Raw genomic sequence first — 22,877 nt, forward strand, 5'->3', positions numbered from 1 at the left:
ACCAGTTCTGTGGGTGTGGCTTGGTGTGTGTGGCTTAGTGGGTATAGCAGGGGAAGAATACTGTAAAATCTTCATTCCCACCCCACTCCGGGGGAAGGTTACTGCAAAATCCCCATTTCCTCCCAATCAGCTCAGAATTTTTACTACCGGTTCTCCAAACTATTCAGAATTTCCACTATCAGTTCTCCAGAACTGGTCAGAACCTGCTGAAACCCACCTCCGGTTGGTTCCAACCATTCCTTATAACAATGCTTGCGGACTCTTCTAAACTGTCTAAGCTCCATCTTAGTCCAGCATTTTGCTTCTCACAGTGACCAACCAGATGTTTCTAGATTTCTTACCCTTCCACATTGTTACTGTGTGCCAGCTGGTACTTGATGGTACGCTGACCCCAATCCAATGTTACTACTGAGTCTTCAAGACCAAATAGCCTTGAATAGATGTACATTCATGAATTTGTCCAATCATCTCCTCTTCCCATTATTTTAATTTGATTTAGATTCTAAATAGGAAGCCTGTCAAGTTTTGGTATGTAGATAATTAAGATAGTAAGTTTGTTTTGTGTCAGGCTGGGTTGCCAAAACCTAGAAAACCAGTGGATAGCAGCAAGGTATGTACCGTTAGTCCTCAACAGATGACCTACCTATTACAGTGATAAATCACGACAGTTGTAAAGCAGATGACCCATATTACCAAGTCAATTTTACTCCCATTTTTTGCAGTAGCCGCTAAATGAATCCATTGTTTACTCTGGGGCATTTTTGCCAAAACCTGGAAGTAAATGCCGCTTTTCAGTAAAAACTCTGCAAATCAGTCACATGGCCACGAACCATAAAACAGCCATAAATGTGGGCTGGTTGCCAAACTGTCATATGATCATGGGGGGCAGCCATTGGAATTTGGTCGTAAATACCTTTGTGGGGGTCTATCATAACTCTGAATGGTCAAAAATTGACCAGTCGTAAGTCAGGGACTATTTATAATAGTAGTAGTCCAAGCCTGGGTATTGCAGCTCAGATCTGGTAACCATAGCTTTGCAAAAATATAGAAAAGTCAGACTTAATAGATCTGTATCCCACAGATTGCTTATCATTCACATACTCTATTTTATATACTGGAGTCACCTCATTTGAATTTTCATTTATCTTCATCAATGAATGAATGTGAATGATGATCCAGCTGCTACTAGAGTAATTTTTCTCAAGAAATGCCATTCTAGAGGCTCAGCATATTTTAACTATTTTCACTCTCTAAGTATACCCCTCCTTGAAGGAGATGGACAGTCTAGAAACATGAAATAATGTAAAATAAAATAATAAAATAAAATATACTGTGGGAAGAAATATCCATGTAGTTCAGTTGCAAGCTGGGAGAAAGACATTAGAAACATGGAGGCTGATTGGAAAGAAAGATGAACAGAACTACCAAGCACAGGGTTCTGGGGCAGCTGACCAAATGGAGTTGAGAGACTCCATTTTGCCCAAGACAAGGTATAAAAAAAACCCCTCTCAACTCCATTTGGTCAGCTGCCCCAGAACCATGTGCTTGGTGGTATTGTTCATCATTAAACCTTCTTTCCAATCAGCCTCTATGTTTTCATTGTTCTTTCTCCCAGCTTGGAACTGAACCAGATGGATATTTCTTCCCACAATTCTATCTATTTTTCAAGGAAGCCAAATAGAATTTGCTATCTCTGTTCAGAAATTAAGAAACAAAACAAAAAGTAGCAGCCATTCTGTTTTAACTTGATTTTTTTTCTTCTCTTCTTTCAAGAGAAGCAAAGAGATTTTTTTGGTCAGTTGGTTTCACTTTGTTTGCTTCCAGGAAACCAACAGTTGCAAAGATGGAGTCAGTCTTTTTTTTTTTATTATTGAGTGCTTCCTTTCTATTTAAGGTGGACTAATCTGGCCAAAGGGAACAGGTGGATGTAGCTGGGTGGAAAAGTTGTGCCTTTTAGCAACCAGCATGATGCCTGCACACAGCTGCAGACGGATGCAGGGCTTCTGCCGCTTAAAGTGGTGGCTGAGAAACTCTTTAACTGGGATATTGAAACTGTGCAACTGCTGTGACCTTGCTGTGCCTAAGGTCACCTCGCTGCAAATGTTTACCCTGAGGTTTTTATTCTCATGAATGAAAAATAGTTCCTTGCTTACACTTTAACTGCCCTGTAACCTAGACCAGGGGTCTCCAACCTTGGCAACTTTAAGACTTGTGGACTTTAACTCCCAGAATTCCTCAGCCAGCTTTGCTGGCTGACGAACTCTGGGAGTTGAAGTCCACAAGTCTTAAAGTTGCCAAGGTTGGAGACCCCTGTCCTAGACAGCAATTAGTTGGCTCAGGATATTATTAACCGTAGCTGTAAAAATGATCATTTATGTCTTAACATGCTGGATGATTAGAAACACTGCTGAATTGCACACCTGGTGGGGGCTTTATTTTTAAAAATTTGTGGACCATCTTCATTACAAAGGAATGGTTATTTTAGGTGGAGGTAAATGACTCTTCTCAAGCCCTTCTAAAAAGAGGTTTATTTGTAAGATAAATAAGTGACTATTATGGGAAAACAAATATATAGCAGCATATGGAGTTGAGTCAGTGTTTATATTTTCCCATATCTTAATGAAGATTGAGGAACACTGTTCATAAGTGCAAGAGAGGCAAAAGGCATTTGATATGGAAAAACCAGCATACAAAGAAAACTTGTACAAAATGTTTTATAGATGGCACTTGCCACGAGCAAGAATGGCAGAAATTTCCCCAAATATGTCACTAGAGTGTTGGAAATGTAAACAGGTACCAGGATCCTACTATCATACGTGGTGGACATGTCCAACAGCAAAAAAATATTGGTCAAAGATAAAAAGGTGTTTAGAAGAGATGACAGCACAACAAATAGATCTAAAACTAGAATTATTCTTACTAGGTATACTACCAGGGATATGCAATAAAAGAATCACGTACTTCATATTACATGTAATAACAGCAGCTAGAATCACATATGCACAAAAAACGAAAGTATACCTAAAGTATAAAGACGAAAAGGTAATAAAGAAAATATTAGAATGAGCCAAATTGGACAGGTTAACTATGGAACTTAAGGATAAAGAGGAATCAGAGTATTACTTAACATGGGACTTACTGTACAAATGGTTAGATAACAGGTGCAGAGATTAGTAACTTAATAACGAAAGAAGATCAACAAAATAGAAATAAATACAGTTATATAGATATATACGAATATATATTGTAAGCAATAGTACTATTGTACGTGACTATAGATTAAAATGTATAGAGTGATAAATGTATAGAGCCTAACAGTAATAGACATTTATCACTCTATACATTTTAATCTATAGTCACGTACAGTCCAATAGTACTATTGCTTACAATATATATTCTTATATATCTATATAACTGTATTTATTTCTATTTTGTTGATCATCTTTCGTTATTAAGTTAATAACTTAATAATAATAATAATAATAATAATAATAATAATAATTAATATTACATTATAATATATATTATAATATATATTATAATATATATTATAATATATATAATATATTATAATATTATATTATTAATAATAATAATAGCTAAGTTAAGTTATTAAGTTAATGATAAATGTATAGAGCCTAACAGTAATAGAAAAGGGGACGCGGTGGCTCAGGGGCTAAGACAGCTGAGCTTGTTGATCGAAAGGTCGGCAGTTCGGTGGTTCGAATCCCTAGTGCTGCCGTGTAACGGGGTGAGCTCCCGTTACTTGTCCCAGCTTCTGCCAACCTAGCAGTTTTGAAAGCACGTAAAAATGCAAGTAGAAAAAATAGGGACCACCTTTGGTGGGAAGGTAACAGCGTTCCGTGCACCTTTGGCGTTGAGTCATGCTGGCCACATGACCACGGAGACATCTTCGGACAGCGCTAGCTCTTCGGCTTTGAAACGGAGATGAGCATCGCCCCCTAGAGTCGGCAACGACTAGCACGTATGTGCGAGGGGAACCTTTACCTTTACCTTTAACAGTAATAGAGTTGGAAGGGACCTTGGAGGTCATCTAGTCCAACCCCCTGCTCATGCAGGAGACCTATACTAGGGATTCGAACTGCTGACCTTTCTGATTGACAAGCTCAGCGTATACAACTTTGAAAATAATAGTTATAACTATGACGTACAATATTATGTATTTAAAAGAGACTATACTGTAGGACTACGAGAATAATGGTTATAACCCAGGGTGTATGTATACTTAATAAGGACTTGATACAGCCAGCACACTGCCGTTGCAAAACTGGAAATGTGATGTATAATAAAGGAAAATGTATAATAAAAATATTTTTTTAAAAAAAGATATGGAGAAACCAAATTGTCCAACTCCCCAACTGTCTCAAATATAAAGATTTCTGGTAGTTAGATCTGTTATGTTATTAAGAAAAATAAAAGTCTTTAAAACAGATTAAACAATTTGACATTTGAAATTAGAGAGCAGGAAGATAAACAATATTATAAGATATGGGATTTATTGTATCAATGGTTAGATAAAAAAATATGTTAATGAAGTTTGAGAGAGGTTTTTATAATGGAAGAACTGTTGATTCAAGATGATGAAATGAATGATGTAATATGATGAACATAAAACTTAGAATATTTTACACAAAATGAGGGAAGAAATATTTATAGTTAATTAAATGATTAATTGACCAAAATATAAAACGTAAAATTAGATAAATCATATGTTATGAATATGCTGAAATTGCACAAAAGATTTGTAATTAACCAATCAACACACTGTATTTGTATTGAAGATGTTTTTATGTTTGTTTGTCTAAAAAAAAAAAAACAGATTAAACAATGTTTCCAAGGAGAGAATTCAGCTTCCTTGACCTTCCAAAAGCTGCAGAGATCATCCAGTAATATAATTTCTGGAAGGGGGCAAAACTGAAATTATTCCATTTTTTATGCTATTTTATAGCGAGGGGGTAAGGTTTAAAGGTGAAAAGGGGAAGCAAAAGAAACCACTCTTATTCTTTTCCATAGTTAAAGTCTCTCAACTAAGACCCAAAGTTACCGTTTGGGATGCCAATTTCATACCATTTTTGGTGGCTTGGCGAAGCTTTAAGGTTTGGAAAAGGAGCATTTGTGTTCCATAATCCCACTCATAAATTTGAAACTGAAAGGTATTTTAAAATGGCATCATCTTAGGATGCTACAGAAGCACCGAGAGCTGTTGGGATACACTTGCTTATTTGGTTGGGGCATTGATTTTCCCACTCTTGCCTTTATAGAAGCAAAGATACTATTGGCTTCTGTACAAGAGCTTGCCTTTTTCTGTAGCTGAAGAAACTGCTGCCTATTGCAATACTTAACAAAATATATACAGGTAGTCCTCGAGTTATGACCATAATTGAGCCCATAATATACAGTTAAAAACATTGGACATAGTGCAACTTTTCTGGTTCAAACATTTCCATCAAGTTTTACCTTACGACAAATACAATTCAAATTCATTATATAAATATGTACAGCCTATCAAAATTCAGACACATAAATCTCTTAGTCTGTGAAAATTACTTTCAATACCAATACAATTCCTACCTATCACATAATATTAACAATAATTTTCCAACTCTCGTCTTATCAATATTTCTTTATCCCAACATTCCTCCTCCTCTCCAACCATTGATAGATTTTATTCCAGATTTCATGATATTCCGTTTCCCTTGTCTTTGAGTTATAAAGCCAGCCTGTCCATATCTGCGCAAGTCAGTATCTTATTTATTATCTCTGCTTCAGGGGGAGTCTCTTTACTTTTCCAATTTTTATTTTTTATTTTTTTAATTTGCATTTATATCCCGCCCTTCTCCGAAGACTCAGGGCGGCTTACACTATGTCAAGCAATAGTCTTCTTCCATTTGTATATTATATACAAAGTCAACATTGCCCCCAACAATCTGGGTCCTCATTTTACCTACCTTATAAAGGATGGAAGGCTGAGTCAGCCTTGGGCCTGGTGGGACTTGAACCTGCAGTAATTGCAAGCAGCTGCTGTTAATAACAGACTGCATTAGTCTGTTGAGCCACCAGAGGCCCTTTTTTGTACAAAGACCAGTCTCGCTGCCATTAGTATATGCAACATTAAATATATTGTTCCTTTATTATGTTTATCCTTTGTGATACCCAGTAGAAAGAGTTCTGGCTTTGGATCTATATTTTGATTTAACATCTCTTCCAGCCATCGTTTTATCTGATGCCCAAAATCCCAAGCATCTGAATTTTGATCATGGGGATGCTGCAATGGTTGTAAATGTGAAAACTGGTCACAGGTTACTTCTTTCAGTGCCAGTACAACTTTGAATGGCCACTAAATGCACTATTGTAAGTCAAGGACTATCTGTATAATTTCCTCATGTCCAAGGCTCAGCCCAGTATTAAGAGCAGTGACTACCATTTTCCTATGATTCTGAAGTTAGCTGATATCATAGTGTCTTTGTTTTTTCTCCCAGTAAAGATAGTCCTCGAGTTAATACTGGTTGCTTAGCAACTGTTCAAAGTTATGACAACACCACCACCACCCCAAGTTACTTTCAACCTGATTCCAAAGATTTCCCCCCCTCACAATCACATGATTTCATTTTGGGCCCTTGGCAACTGGCCTGCATTTACCGCTGTTTGCAGCATCCCACAGTCACATGACTGCAACTTTCATTTTTGCTGTAAATTGGTGTTTACTTCCAAGCTAAAATCACCCATAGCGTACAATGAGTTTGTTTAACAATAGCTGCAAAAAAAAGGTCCCAAAATCAGGCCAGTCATGTGCTGAGCCTCTTTATGGCTCGATTGCAGTCATAAGAAGAACAGGCTGTATAAGAGAAAGATGGGATTTTAATTTGTCCTTCCTTCTGGCTGGCATATAATTGGTCTCTTGGCAGGGCATATTTGCAGCAGGAGTGTCTCCAGATGGGTTAGCTGTCAGTTACCCATTAGTCTACTCTCTGCTCAAGATGTAGCACTGCTTTAGCAGCCTTCGGAGAGCTTCTACAATCAGTAGGCCCAAAAAATTTAGGCTAGGAGTTTAGTTTTATTTTGCTTTGTGCTTTTTTTTTTTTCCAGATTAAGGAATTTTAAGGAGCAAAGTAGAAACTTCAAGTCTGCAAGGTGCATTGCTCCTGCTGCTTATAGAAAGCAAGCCACACAAAGTTCACTGCAGCCTTTGAAATTGGACTTACTCAAATTTGGCCTACAGAATTCTTCCTGAGAAAGTTATTGGTAACAACCTATAAATATGAGCCCCTCCTCTGTTGCTTTGGGGTTCAAGTTATTTTAGCGTTGCTAGCTTGAAACAAATGCCTTATTTGGAGTATAGGTTCTGAATTGTTACTTTAAATAAGTTGAAACCCTTGGAAATATTCTTTAAAGAAATCCAAATAAGACATGAACATTTTTCTGAGATGCCATTTCATATTTCATTCTCCTTTACAGTTTTATTTGGGGTAGAATTCCTTGTTTCCTGAATTATTAAACACTTCGTGTGACTACAGTCCACTTGTATCAAACCAGTGAAAAGATTTAGTTGAAGCAAGTGTCATTTAGAATCATGTGAAACACTTAAAATGTGTATAAATCTAAAATATATGTTTATCCATAAATAGTTATGATTCTAGCGGCTCTGAAATGAACAGTCATGGAAATAATGGGTTTCTTAATTAAATGGACACATATTTGCAGCCACTTCATACAATGCTTCCTCATATGATGTTATTCCCGCCCCCCACCTCCCCAGGTCACAGCCAAGCCCCAAGGGGAAGCTGTTCAAAATGTAAACTAACGCATAATATGTTTATATGAATTCCATTGCACCTGGCTTTCAATTCCATCAGCTACCATTTCTGTATGCTTGAATCTCATGTGACCCATACATTTTGGAAGATTATTGTCATGTATTTCACACAGCAGCTAATCTTCATAGTTCAGTGGTGAGCTATAGTTCCATTCCAAAGATAGCTTTGTTAAATGTTCGTATTTTAACAAGGAAGGACCTGACCGTACTCTGGTCCTACTTGGTAAATCTGCTGATCCCACGAATCTCCAATATATTTCAGGTTTCATCAGATCCACTAGAAATAATGAAAAACATAACATTCTGTGAATCTCAGCTTTCAGCAGGTTAGGAAAAGATTTCTAGTTGTTGTAGTTGTGGAAAATACATTACATCTGTGAGATGTATCTTCAGTGGCCAACTCTATGATTTCTTTCACTGGCTTATATATCAGGAGTTTACACTTAAACAGCCCCTATGGAAAATGTTTGTAAACTGCATGGGTTCCTATGAATAAAAGCAGTCTGGGAATGAGAAAACATAATGTGTACAATCTCTGAATTATGGATATCACATACCAAACTGTTACCTTTGTTTAGCTATTTACAGTGTTACTTTTTCACTTGCATATAGAAGAATAGGATTATCTGTGATTGTTGGTAGGCAGGCAGTTCTGCAAATGGACAGGGAGTTGAGAAACCTTGAGTTTATCTGATTCTGTGCAGTGATTTTGATACATGAAAAACTTGTGAAAATTCTCCCAGTGGACCTGTTTCTTGGAGCACATTAGACAACTTTTGTTGCTATTCTTGAGTGCTTTGGATTTTCAAATGCAGAGTTTTCAAATGTTAAGAGTATTGAGTGATGTAGTCAAAGAGTTAATTTATGGATTTTCATCAGTCATGGTAAAATTCTGTTCATTTAAACACAGCGATACAGAAAGTTAAATTACAACAGAATAATGACCTCATCAATTGCTGGGTCAACTTCTTTTTTCTTAAATTGTCTTTCTGAGGCACGATAGATGACACTTATATTGCTTATCCTCTAAGACCACCTATCTGTATTAACCTTCAGCAATTTACGTTCCCCTCTTTGAGGGAGAGGCGGTTTAGAAATATGAAATATAAATAAATTAGTGTATGATGCCCATCAGTAGTACCACTGTACTACTCAACCCTCAAATTCACATTCTTGCAAGAATGTAAGCCTTAGAACTATACAGTGGTCAAGCACTTCGATTGCCGTTTGGGTGTAAGGTACCTAAGCTTAAACAGATACCCTGAGAGATCATAATAGAGAATTTAGGAAGTGTAACAATTCTCCAGCTCAAGAGGGATAATGGTATTTGTGGAGCTGCTGCTTCTTTGATGTTGTGTGCCTTGTGTAGGGATGGTGATGGCAAAAATTAGTCTGTAAGCTCAGCTCCAATTTGCCTTTCATCAGATAACAGACATAACTTCCTGTCTTAAGCCGGAAAGAAGGCTCCTCTTGCTAGTTAGCCTCAAGATTGACTGTCTTAGCAAGGAGGAGTGAGTTGGTAATAAGCCTGTTTATGTTAAACATTTGTTAATCCCTTTCATGACACCTTCTTTACATATTGTAGCCTGGAATCTGGGAAACGTGTTGATGTTATCTGGTAGAGAGCATCACTGTATATGGGAAAAGAACATCAAGTCTTCATTAGGAGAAACTACTGTGCTTAGACTACAATCTGAATTTAAAAAAAAAAAAACTTTGGGAAATTGTACAAAAGGCCTGTGGGTTTTTAAAAAATTCCTTTTAGGATTGTCGATATTTACCGAAGGCATCAACTTAGAAGAAGCCAACTGGCAAGAGAAGAAATTATGCCTTATCTTTCAGAATGAAAGCGATGTTTGTTTGCTTTAGCATCTTGGTGCCCGTTGTCTTACATTTCCTTCACCTCTTTTCCTGTGGGTCATAGCTCTGGAATCTGTTTCCTACATACTTGAAATAATAAGCTAAACATGGCTTTTGACCATGTACAGGGAAGGGATATCATGATTGTGGTCTGACTCGGCTGCTATGCCATTTAATCCCCAGCATCCTTCCCAACCCCCCTGGTATGCTATGGGACTTTTGAAAGGTAGTTGACCATGAGGAAATAAAGGTCCATAACCAGTGATGGGATTCAGCCAGTTCGCACCACTTCGGGAGAACCGGTGGTTAATTTTGTGAGCAGTTTGGCAAACTGGTTGTCGGAAGAAATCATTAGGGTAGAGAACCGGTTGTTAAATTATTTGAATCCCACCACTGTCCATAACCCCTTCATATGTGAGAGAGCCTTGGTGCTCTCTGAACTTGGTTGCTTTCTTGTAGACCAGGGGTGTCAAACTGGCAGCCGGCGGGCCGGATGCGTCACGTGCAGGCCACGCCCACCCCAGCTCTGCAAATGGGGAAAATGTTGCAAAATGTCACATGACGGCAATGTGATGGGGCGAGTTTGACACCTATGTTGCAGACGTTTCATTACCAAAACTAGGTAACACTTAGCTAAGCTCAGAGACCACCAAGGACCTCCGATTTCAACCCTGAGCTACAAATATTCCCCTCCATCCACTCATGTTAAAGCACTTGAGGCCAGAGGAACCTTGTGTGGAGTCTGGTGGAAAGGTAGTTCCAGCCATGCAATTTTTCTTCAGGATTCCTAAGTGCGGGAAAGGGAGGAATCTGTTGTAACTTTGAGCAGTTGCTAAGCAACTGGCCGTAAGTCAAGAACTACATATGATTTGCCAAGTTCAAGTCAACGATACTATTTGTTTTAAAGCACTTTTATGCAACTGTAAGAAATATCACACAGCTACGTCACATATTGTATTATTCTGGATGACCTTTGTCTAACTGTAGCCATTTCAGGAAATGTAAATCTCCCCCCCCCAAAAAAAAAGCATAATGGATGAGATGCTTTATATAAGACTTGAGTAAAATGTAAAAGTGATTCATTTCTGGAGCTTGGTAGGAATTTCTATTCCAGTGTTCTGCTTGGAAACAGTGCTTTACATCCAGCAAGAAAATAAAATAAAAAATGGACCAATTCAGAAGCAGTTGCTAATGCTTATAAATAATGCCTTTGATAGTATTGTGTATTTTTGGAGCTATTATTGAGTAGATTTTCCCTCTTCTCCAGGGTCTCTTGTTTTTGAGAGATACAGAGCATGGCTCCTGGCATTTTTAAAAGAAAAAAGAAAAAGAAATGGAGTGTGCTTCTACAGAGATGAGCAATTCTTGAACTAGGGCTTTTAAAGGCTAGCGTCAAATTGCCAAAGTTGGTGGAATGTTTTGTGTTATGATTAACAAATGTACTATCCTTCCGAGGTAGTAAAATATATGCCTCTTAGTCTTTACAGTATTATGCTCTTTTATTAGCTCAAATAGCATTAGGATTTAATCTGGACCAACATTTCTGGCGTGGTTCCAGAACTACTTCCGGTAGTAGGAGTCAACCACAGGAAGATAATGTCAGGAAAAGAGTCAGGGAGTAAATTTAGAGCTTCCTTACAATGAGTAATCCTAGCCAGCAACAATTATTACTTCCAAAATGTTGAGCCTATCACACTTTGCTTGCCACTGTCCCAAAGAAAGAAAAAGAAATACCGAAACACCAAGCAGAACCCACCAGTAAGAACAGGCTCCTGACTTCCACGCCATCTTCTAATCTCTCGTTTTCATTTTACAAGAGAGACCTGTAACTTAGGGAAATATTAGTATGCTTGTATATAGTTAGCATGCTAACAATTTGATCTTTCCTGCTGTTATGCAAGCAGAGAAAAATATGATTGAATCGCAGGGCATGTTTATCTGTTTCCTATTAGTACTTTGAAAGCAGGCTTTAATAACTCATCTGCCCACATACTGCCGGGTGTTTGGGTTTGGTTTTTTTTAACCTGCTCACTGCTGTCCAAGCTGCTGTCATAATTTAGGAACAGCCACTTCTAGATTACCTTGGTCTTTTAAGCATTGCCTACTCCAGGGGTCTGCAAACTTGGCTCTTTTAAGACTCGTGGACTTCAGCTCCCAGAATCCCTCAGCCAGCAAAGCTTTGCTGGCTGAGGGATTCTGGGAGCTGAAGTCCACAAGTCTTAAAAGTTGCCAAGGTTGGAGACCCCTGGCCTAGTGCACATATTGATACCACAGCACTATACAGCCAGTATGATATTGAAGTTATTGAGAACAGCCAAAAAAAAAAAACCCCATCATTATCTTCACTCTCTGTGGACTAATTGCTTCAAGATATTTCACAAAAGTCAGTTATTTTATTGTTTGTAACCACAGATCCTAATACAGCATGCCATAAAATACAAGCGTACTCAATTATTTCTTTTGTCTTTGTTGCCCCTTGTATTCAACCCCTCCCCACCAAAAAAAGCGTAATGGATGAGATGCTTTATATAAGACTTGAGTAAAATGTAAACGTGATTCATTTCTGGAGCTTGGTAGGAATTTCTATTCCAGTGTTCTGCTTGGAAACAGTGCTTTACATCCAGCAAGAAAATAAAATAAAAAAATGGACCAATTCAGAAGCAGTTGCTAATGCTTATAAATAATGTCTTTGATAGTATTGTGTATTTTTGGAGCTATTATTGAGTAGATTTTCCCTCTTCTCCAGGGTCTCTTGTTTTTGAGAGATACAGAGCATGGCTCCTGGCATTTTTAAAAGAAAAAAGAAAAAGAAATGGAGTGTGCTTCTACAGAGATGAGCAATTCTTGAACTGGGGCTTTTAAAGGCTAGCGTCAAATTGCCAAAGTTGGTGGAATGTTTTGTGTTATGATTAACAAATGTACTATCCTTCCGAGGTAGTAGAATATATGCCTCTTAGTCTTTACTATATTATGCTCTTTTATTAGCTCAAATAGCATTAGGATTTAATCTGGACCAACATTTCTGGCGTGGTTCCAGAACTACTTCCGGTAGTAGGAGTCAACCACAGGAAGATAATGTCAGGAAAAGAGTCAGGGAGTAAATTTAGAGCTTCCTTACAATGAGTAATCCTAGCCAGCAACAATTATTACTTCCAAAATGTTGAGCCTATCACACTTTGCTTGCCACTGTCCCAAAGAAAGAAAAAGAAATACCGAAACACCAAGCAGAACCCACCAGTAAGAACAGGCTCCTGACTTCCACGCCATCTTCTGATCTCTCTTTTTCATTTTACAAGAGAGACCTGTAACTTAGGGAAATATTAGTATCCTTGTATATAGTTAGCATGCTAACAATTTGATCTTTCCTGCTGTTATGCAAGCAGAGAAAAATGTGATTGAATCGCAGGGCATGTTTATCTGTTCCCTATTAGTACTTTGAAAGCAGGCTTTAATAACTCATCTGCCCACATACTGCCGGGTGTTTAGGTTTGGTTTTTTTTAACCTGCTCACTGCTGTCCAAGCTGCTGTCATAATTTAGGAACAGCCACTTCTAGATTACCTTGGTCTTTTAAGCATTGCCTACTCCAGGGGTCTGCAAACTTGGCACTTTTAAGACTTGTGGACTTCAGCTCCCAGAATCCCTCAGCCAGCAAAGCTTTGCTGGCTGAGGGATTCTGGGAGCTGAAGTCCACAAGTCTTAAAAGTTGCCAAGGTTGGAGACCCCTGGCCTAGTGCACATATTGATACCACAGCACTATACAGCCAGTATGATATTAAAGTTACTGAGAAGGGGGGGGGGAGCATCATTATCTTCACTCTCTGTGGCCTAATTGCTTCAAGATATTTCACAAAAGTCAGTTATTTTATTGTTTGTAACCACAGATCCTAATACAGCATGCCATAAAATACAAGAGTACTCAATTATTTCTTTTGTCTTTGTTGCCCCTTGTATTCAACCCCTCCCCACCAAAAAAAACTTTGGTTATTGTAAGATTAATGTACAATTATTTTTAAAAAATACTGTTTTGCTACTTGTAAGAACATTTCTGACAATTCATCCTTTGTTTTAAGCTTAAGCCCATTGTGCATATTTCTTGTTGAGTGTAGAGCAGTCAAACATGTATCAATTTTGTGAATATATATATATACACACACATACATATATATAAAGTATATAGAGTAAAGTAAAACAGAACAGAGTAGAATAGCATATGTATATACTACAGGAGCACTGTTCCTCTAGAAAAATTTCATAGAGGAAGTTGCTTACAATTAATAGATTGTTCCTAAATGTGACTTTGAAGGAATTAATTGCGCATCCCTTCTCTCTTCTCCATTCTGTGGAATATTTATAGCTTTAAACTTTTCCATATGTATAATAGGCAATATTTCCTTTAGATTAATAGAGTTCAAGTTAAGAAAACTGATCCTTTCTGCCTCAGTTCAGCTGACCCTGCTCTGTATAGCTACGGTGTAATATGCCACAGAAATATAACATCTGCTAGAAAATAAAGTATTTGAAATAAGTGACTTTGCATGTATTTGTTTTGGATGACTCCACATTCAAGTTTGGAAACTTTCGAAGTATTTGACATTTTTGTGGCAATGATTGAAGATCAAGGATGATTGACAGAACAGATGTTGTAAATGGGGCATAGCTAATGGTTGGGTAACAGGCTCTAATCATCCTTCTCAGAAAAAAAAAATTCCTTAAAGTTATTCATAGGTCCAGACCTCAATAGCACTCAAATTAAAAGTTTTTCAAAGTTTCTATCATGTTGTATCGCGTTTCCCCGAAAATAAGACCCTGTCTTATATATATTTTTTTTGAACCATAAAATAAGTGTTTGGCCTTGTTTTCTTATTATTTTGGGGCACATAGAAGAAACCAGAGGAAATGGCGGGGACCAGCTGCACATGCATTTAAATATTTGGGGGGGGGCTTATTTTAGTGCATGCGCTCAAAAGTCCGATTGGACCTTATTATCAGGGGATGTCTTATTTTCGGGAAAACAGGGTAATTTTTTATATCAGAGTGACAGTAACTTAAATGGAAAGAATCAAAGTCTCTGCATTCGCCAGATTTGAAAATCAATCTCACCCAGAAAGAAATCAGGCAGAACAGAACAGTGTGCTGGGGCTGGGGTGAGATGACTAGACTGGCAAGGTAGTTTGTGCCCAGTTTCAGCCTTCAAACTCATTTTCTCCCCTCCTCCTTCGGTTCTAGTGGTTGCATCCCTTAAAGGAGGCTATATCCGAGGATTAGGGAACCTAATTAGTCATGCTGGCTGGTTCTGCTGGGAGTTGTAGTTTAGTGGGTCAAGGAATGTACATTCATCATTGTAGTTTTGTACGTTTCACATAAATGGGTGATATGCTTGCACAGAACTATCATTAAGAGCTTAAACAAGCATCTTGTTTACTTGATTAAACCCTACTACTTGACTTCTTCATTGCTCTACAAGGCTTCTCACAACTCACGTTGATGACACAGATATGTTGATATCTGTATTTTCTGGTTTCTGCAATATCCACTTTTATTTTTTCCTTATAGCTTATGAATTCTGTTAAGAGTTAAGCACCTTTTTCTCATCGTCAGTTTAGCATGTCAAATGGGTCTTTATTGTAATCCTGTCAGCTAATACCTCTGTGTGCAATTTGTTCAACCTCTTTTCTATTGTAACTCTTGTATTTTTGGATTGACTTTTATTTTATTATTACTGGTCACAGTTCTGTCAAAATTAACTTAACATTTGTATCGGTTGAATTGTCCCGCGGCGAGTTGGCTGTGGCCAGTTGTCCCATTCCACTTCTAGCATTTGTTTCTCTCAGAGTTACGTTATCTGACTTTGCCTGTCCATTCTGGTCTTTCAGTGACTTCCGTTATAGACGTTCACCCCCAAATTGGGTTTAGGACTGCTCCTTCAGCCCATTGCTGCCATGGCTTCCTGTGATGACAGATGCCTGAAGACTTAAGTTTGGGAGTTCATTGGACAGATTGCTCAGTCTAAACTCGTGAAGTGCATTGCAACTATTGGCTGCATGTAAATGGTCTTGAGTTAAGGTTGTAATCAAAGCAATGCAGACTTTTAAGCCCACTATGGGGCACTGATTCTTGAGGTTCTCAATTTTGCCTTCTTAATAAACGAGGTGGAACCAAGTCCACTTCTTTCCTTTGACCTTGCAGTTCTGAAGGTGGGTAGTTGGGTCTGATGCATTGTTTCAAGACATAATGTCAATATCCTTGTAATCCAGACATCACTGCTAGCTTTCATAGATTGAGATGAAGATACTCTGGGAGACATATTTATCCTTGCAAAGACAGCATAGTTGAAATGCGTCAATGACTTTCTTTTTTCCAATAACCATTATATCAGGCACATTATGAACAAGATGCCTGTCTGATTGGATCTTAAAAGTCCCATAAGATCTTAACCCACCCATTTTCCCAAAACTTCTCAAATTGATGGTCCCATGATTCTTGCTACATGCCAACCCTAATCTCTGCAAAAGTTTCCCAGTGAATAATGTTAGCAAATTGTTCATGATGTTCCTGAGAGTCAGTATGTGAGATTTTGTTATAGCCACTGATCCAATGGACCCATTTGTGACCCAGGCCCCAGTAGGTAGTAGGAAACTCAGTCAGTGTTAAAAACAAACAAACTTTATTCAAACAGCTGAGAATTACTTCATTCTCAGCGTAGTTCAACTAAATTAAAGCAAATTCCTCCCAACACAAATTCCTCAGTCCTATCACCCACCTTGGTCCAATTAGGCAAACTGCCAAAGGCCTTTCTTGGCAAAAGTTCAGAAGACACCGATACAAAAATAAATGCAAGGAGACGAAGTACCAATGTTGTCTTTGGCAAAGCCCAAATGCCGTTGCTGGTCTTTTAAGCCTTATGGGAGGGGCCAATCATCTCTTGACCCTACTTCCAAGTTGTCCTCTTTGCTTTAGCTGCTCTTACCTTCTGGCAGCTCTTCTCATGCGTGCATTAGGAACAGGCTCCTCCTGTTCCTCTGCCTCACTACTGCCAGGTTCTGGAGGCTCTGGAGTCCACACATCATTCCCCAATGGCCCTGGCCCCACCTCAGCCTCCAAAGCAGAGCCCTCATCTGGGCCTTTCCCAGCCTCCAGGAATGGCCCACGTTCTTCCTCAGCCATATCACTGTCCAATTCTGTTGCCAGCTCCGCAGGTTGCTGGTGGACCACAACAATTTGTTTCATCCTTTTTACTACAAAGGTGACATTTGCTGTTTTTGATTCATGCTGAATCTTTACCTTAATGGAGTCAATCAGCAAAGCTTGTTCTTAAGCAACTAAAATAAAACCTTCAGTTTTGTTCTTGAACACTTCTTAACCAAATGTATGTTTTTGTTTCTGTAACCATCAGTCAGGCGCCTTTATATAATATAATATAATATAACAACAGAGTTGGAAGGGACCTTGGAGGCCTTCTAGTCCAACCCCCTGCCCAGGCAGGAAACCCTACACCATCTCAGTCAGATGGTTATCCAACATTTTCTTAAAAATTTCCAGTATTGGAGCATTCACAACTTCTGCAGGCAAGTCGTTCCACTTATTAATTGTTCTAACTGTCAGGAAATTTCTCCTTAGTTCTAAGTTGCTTCTTTCCTTGATCAGTTTCCACCCATTGCTTCTTGTTCTACCCTCAGGTGCACTGGAGAACAGCCCGACTCCCTCTTCCTTGTGGCAACCCCTGAGATATTGGAACACTGCTATCATGTCTCCCCTAGTACTTCTTTTTATTAAACTAGACATACCCAGTTTCTGCAGGTGGTCCACCTCAGGGGTCTCCAACCTTGGCAACTTTAAGCCTGGTGGACTTCAACTCCCAGAATTCTCCAGCCAGCAAAGCTGGCTGGGGAATTCTTGGAGTTGAAGTCTACCAGGCTTAAAATTGCCAGGACTGGAGATCCCTGGTCCATCTGATCTCTATATAGAGTTTTTTCATCAGTTTTTCCTTCTATATCCTTCAAATGTTGACACGCATTTGCCTGTCCTTCCAGCTAACACATCAGTCTTCATGTTTTATTTATCCTTACATTCTACATTCAGCCGTAATCTTTTTGGTTTTGGGAGCTTTCCTTGACTGACTTCCTTCACAAAGGGTTCCTGGTTTTTCTTAATGTAGTCATTACTTGTTTAATTTAGTCATTAATTTTTAACATAGTCAAATTAGTATTGATATGCAGTGATTAAAAGTAATGCTTTGTGGTGAGAAGGACATTATAAAGATAGAAGAAATTCAGGAAATGACAGTAAAATGGCTTCTGTATAATCATTTGCCTGTAAAGAATTATCTTTAAGTAGCCCACCTGACTGGGTTTTTTTTTTCAAAAGCTGGATCTCTGTTTTATTTGTACAAACTACAAGTGAGTAACTTGTTTAGGTGGGCCAGGAAGCTGCTAAAGATACCTTCAGCTTATTAATTTGCAAACCTGATGTGGCATTACAGAGAATGGGGTACCGATCTCTGTTAAGTTACTTGCTTTGACAAAGAAAGGTCTTCCGTTGGATTTAGCTTGAACATATCGTGGATCATAGAGACCGTAAAAATACAGACAGCCTTTAGCTTATGACCATAATAGAGCCTGCCCAGTATGGTTGTAAATTGTTTTACAATCTTTTTTTTCCCCAGTGATCATTAAGCAAATGTGCAGTCATTAAGTAATCTCATTGCTCACTGTAGGGAGTTTTTGCCAAAAACTGAAAGTAAATACCGGTTTGCAGCGAAAACATCATAAATTGTGGTCATGTGATACAAGATGCTGCAAACAGTCATAAATGTGGGCTGTTTGTCGAGCACCCGAAGTGTGGTCATGTGACCACAGGGAGCAGCGGCCATTGGAACTTCAGAAGCGGTCATAACTGCCTTTGTTTTGGGGGGGGGGGGGTCTGTTGTAACATTGAAAGATTGCTAAACAACCAGTCATAAGTTGAGGAGTATCTGTAACTTAGAAGATGAGTTGTTGTTTTAAAATGGCTAAAAAAGAAATTAAATCTCTAAAAAGGTTTATTGTGTTCGTTTCTGTCTACTTGCTGCAGGTTGCAAAATAAAGGCCCTGAGAGCCAAAACCAATACGTACATCAAGACCCCTGTGCGTGGAGAAGAGCCCGTTTTCGTGGTCACCGGCCGCAAAGAAGACGTCGCCATGGCCAAAAGGGAAATCCTTTCCGCTGCTGAGCACTTCTCCATGATAAGAGCTTCGCGCAACAAGAATGGCCCTGCTCTAGGAGGGCTGCCTTGTAACCCCAACCTGCCAGGCCAGACTACAGTCCAGGTCAGGGTGCCTTACCGTGTCGTCGGGCTGGTGGTTGGCCCCAAAGGCGCTACGATCAAAAGAATTCAGCAGCAAACCCATACCTACATAGTTACTCCCAGTAGAGACAAAGAGCCAGTTTTTGAGGTAACCGGCATGCCTGAAAACGTAGACCGGGCCCGCGAAGAGATAGAGATGCACATCGCCATGCGCACTGGAAACTACATTGAGCTCAACGAAGAAAACGATTTCCATTACAACGGTACAGATGTCAGTTTTGAAGGAGGAAACCTTGGATCTGCCTGGCTTACTTCCCACCCAGTCCCACCTCCCAGTCGCACCCGGATGATTTCCAATTACAGAAACGACAGCTCCAGTTCCCTAGGAAGTGGTTCCACCGACTCCTACTTTGGAAGCAATAGGTTGGCTGACTTCAGCCCAACCAGTCCGTTCAGTACTGGCAATTTTTGGTTTGGAGAGACCTTACCTTCCGTGGGGGCCGAGGATCTGGCCGTCGACTCTCCCGCCTACGATTCCTTGCCCACCCCTTCTCAGACCATCTGGACACCTTTCGAACCCGTCAACCCACTCTCCAGTTTTGGTAGCGAACCTGCTAGTAATGTGAAAACTCCGCGGAAAGGGAGCCAGCCCTCCACCCCTCGCTTGTCACCGACGTTTCCCGAGACCTTGGAACATCCCCTCGCCCGCAGAGTGAGAAGCGACCCTCCCAGCACCGTCAACCAGGTTGGCCTTCCCATCTATATCCCTGCCTTTTCCAACGGTACCAACAGCTACTCTTCTTCCAACGGTGGCTCCACATCTAGTTCCCCTCCGGAGTTAAGACGGAAGCACGACTGCGTGATCTGTTTTGAGAACGAAGTAATCGCTGCCCTGGTTCCATGTGGCCACAACCTTTTCTGCATGGAGTGTGCCAACAAGATCTGCGAAAAAGAAGCACCATCGTGTCCAGTTTGCCAGACAGCTGTTACTCAGGCGATTCAAATTCACTCTTAAATATATAGAGATATTATATATGGACTTTTTAAACTCTTAATGGCTTGGATGTAATGGTACCCCCTAAGTAAACTTATAATGAACTCGGACTGTTACTGGGGCTTTCTTGAGATCAGGCTAACAGTTGTTTGAAAAGCATGTACTCTTTTCAAAAGAAAAAAAAAAGGCTTGTTCAGTTAACCTTATAGGCCTAAGCCAGTCTTTCTCCATTTTGGTTGCAGCTGTGGTACCTCGAGCAAAGGTTTTAGGAGGTCTTAGGGCCTTAGATCTGTTTTTTGGAGCAGGAGCATACAGTGAGCATTCGCAGCCTGTCCAGTTCTTGACGAAGTATTTCTAATAACGGCAGTGAAAGCAAAGTCTCACGGAGCCCCTGAGCGTAGAAACTCTTATGGGGGGGGGGGTAAGTGGGGGGGGAAACGGTGCAAAGGATCATGAATGTTTCAAAATAAATTTCCAGTGCTGCCTTCTTTACACTGCCAGTTTTTTTCAGAGCAGGTTTGGGGGGGGGGATGCTTTCCCCCCCCCCTCTTTACACAACAATAACAGGCTTCATTTACCTAAACCGTTGCAAATAATTTTACCGCCTGTCGATTGGTCTCCTGCCATTCAAGCGAGTAGTCGCCTAGCGGAGAAGTTTTTAATTAACCGGATCATGGTTCGTTGGAGGACCGACCCGAAGGGGCGAACGAGGGATGAGCCTCTTCTCATCCAGTATGCAATTTGAAGCATCTTTAAGCGAATCAGGAACGTACGTGTAGGTCTTCCATTGCTGAAGCCTGGCAAAGCCTTCTTTCAAATCATTGCCAAGGGATCCAGGAGCTCCAGCCCCGGACATGAGGGGGTGGGTGGGAAGGCACCCCATTTGTAGCAGTTTGGTTATTTATTGGCGGGGAGCATCTTAGATAATAGCGCTCTTTACATGTGAATTGCTACTACCTTCCATTAAAAGGAAGGCCTCCCTCTGTGCCCTCGGTGTTCATCACACAAGATGCAATTCGTGCTGTGAATTGTCACGTTAGGACGTGTCCGTAGGGATCCCCTCCCCCACCCAGTCCTGCTTCTTGCGGATCCTCCCCCCCCCCGTGGTGGGAGGAAGGGGAAGGCGAGAGGGGCTTGCGTCCCTCGTGTCTAGAATGAGGATGCTGACATTCCATTGGCTCACATGATCAAGGTGTTCTTAAATTAACTATTTTAGCGAATATCAAGAGTATAAGAAAATGTGAATCGTTTTTATGTTACAACCACAACTTGCACATTATGTGAAACTTGTCTTTTTTTGTTTTTTAATCATATGGAGGGAGGGGAGAAGGAGTAACATCCACGTTTTTTTATCATTCAATGTTAAATAGCAGTGACTGAGACCTAGCAAAATGGTTTATTTCATTTCAAAACTACACTTCCCCTCTATCAAGGGAAAAAAAATCACCTCTATTGATTTTGTTAATGTACATTTCAGCCTGTGGATGTTTCTTCTTCCAGCACTTCATCCTCAGAATTTTCCCAAATCTGTGCTGGCGTTTTTAAAAGAACACACAGATGTTCTGATGGGTTTCATTTATCTTCTTCTTCCTCCTCCTCCCTCTTTCTCCTTTAAAAAAAAAACTTCTCTATCTGTCCTTCCTCTTATTCCCTCTCTTTTTTTGAGCAATATCTTCCCAAGATGAAATAATTTTTCTCAGAATAGCAAACTCTACGTGTATTGAACTAGTGAATTACAGAAATCTTTATTTTTTATTTTCCACTTGAAAGAGTTACATTTCGTATAAAAAAAAAGTTTACAGATAACGGTTTTTATTTTATGATTTTTTTTCAGTATAAAAGTTGCCTTGATGGCATATAATATTATTATTACATTATGAGATGCATAACTTTAACGCTAATAGCTCGTAGAATAGTTAAATGTCAGTATTGAAATCTTAATCTTTAGCCGAGTCTTGTAGATATGAACAATCCCATTTACCAAGCATGTATTTTGTATATTGTTGCATTGTACACTGCAGCTAATAAGCCAAGGATACAACATTAGATGCGTGTACTCTTTCTATAAACCACAGACTTCAGAATGACAAAGCTCTCAATATGGTTTAGTATTTGCTAATTTTACTACACTCTTTTTGTTATGTATATGTAGAAAGGTCATAGGGATTATAAATTCAATTTGAGTAAAGTTTAAAAAAAAGCATATATTTTATGATAAAGGGCCTTTAACTTATGATGGCCAAAGCACTGATATTATATATTTGCTGTAAAGAGAATTATAAGAGTTTTATTTTTCTGATATTAAAAAGTTACTTAATAAAGACTTGTTTCCATTAACTTGAATGTTTTCTTGATGTTGCACTTTTCAATGGCGGGTGGTTGGTCAATGAAGTTTTATATTTGAAATAGTATCTAGATCACCACATTTACTAAGATGTTGCAACACGGGATATTTAGATAATTGAGGGATAGGAAATCAGAGAATCTAAAGGCAAATAAAATTAAAAAGAGACAAAACAAAAAACTAGAAGATAAACGTAAAGGCTTTTTGCTGGTGAACAGTGGAGTGGGACTACAAGAATAGCTTCATTCTATCTGGATGAAAGAAAGTATAAATTATTCTAGAAATTTGACTAGAATATTTGATGGTAGAAGGCTAAGGTTACAGGCAACGTAGAGGGAGAAAAAGATGATGGGCTATGTCTATGGAGATTCTCAGTCATCCAGGTCATGGTTGTCCCAAAGTTGCTTTTTCGAAAGGCAACTGGGCTTTGTTTTTTTCTTGAAAACATTTCGCTTCTCATCCAAGAAGCTTTTTCAGTTCTGAAGAAGCACAATGAGAAGCACAATGTCTTCAAGGAAAAATAGAGTCCAGTTGCCTTTTGAAAAAGCAACTTTGGGACA

General features: G+C 39.3%; 1 protein-coding gene across 1 annotated transcript in view; it reads left to right on the plus strand.

Moving 5' to 3' along the window:
* Window positions 1-22,310, plus strand: part of MEX3C (mex-3 RNA binding family member C) — a 37,867-nt gene extending 15,557 nt beyond the window's left edge. Inside the window, exon 2 of the mRNA XM_058170923.1 lies at window positions 18,766-22,310. Coding sequence (XP_058026906.1) covers window positions 18,766-19,994 — 1,229 coding nt within the window. The 3' untranslated portion in view covers window positions 19,995-22,310. The remainder of the gene's footprint in view (window positions 1-18,765) is intronic.
* Window positions 22,311-22,877: the final 567 nt, after the last annotated feature.

The sequence above is a fragment of the Ahaetulla prasina genome, chromosome 2 (assembly GCF_028640845.1).
Source record: "Ahaetulla prasina isolate Xishuangbanna chromosome 2, ASM2864084v1, whole genome shotgun sequence".
In the NCBI taxonomy this organism is placed as follows: Eukaryota; Metazoa; Chordata; class Lepidosauria; order Squamata; family Colubridae; genus Ahaetulla; species Ahaetulla prasina.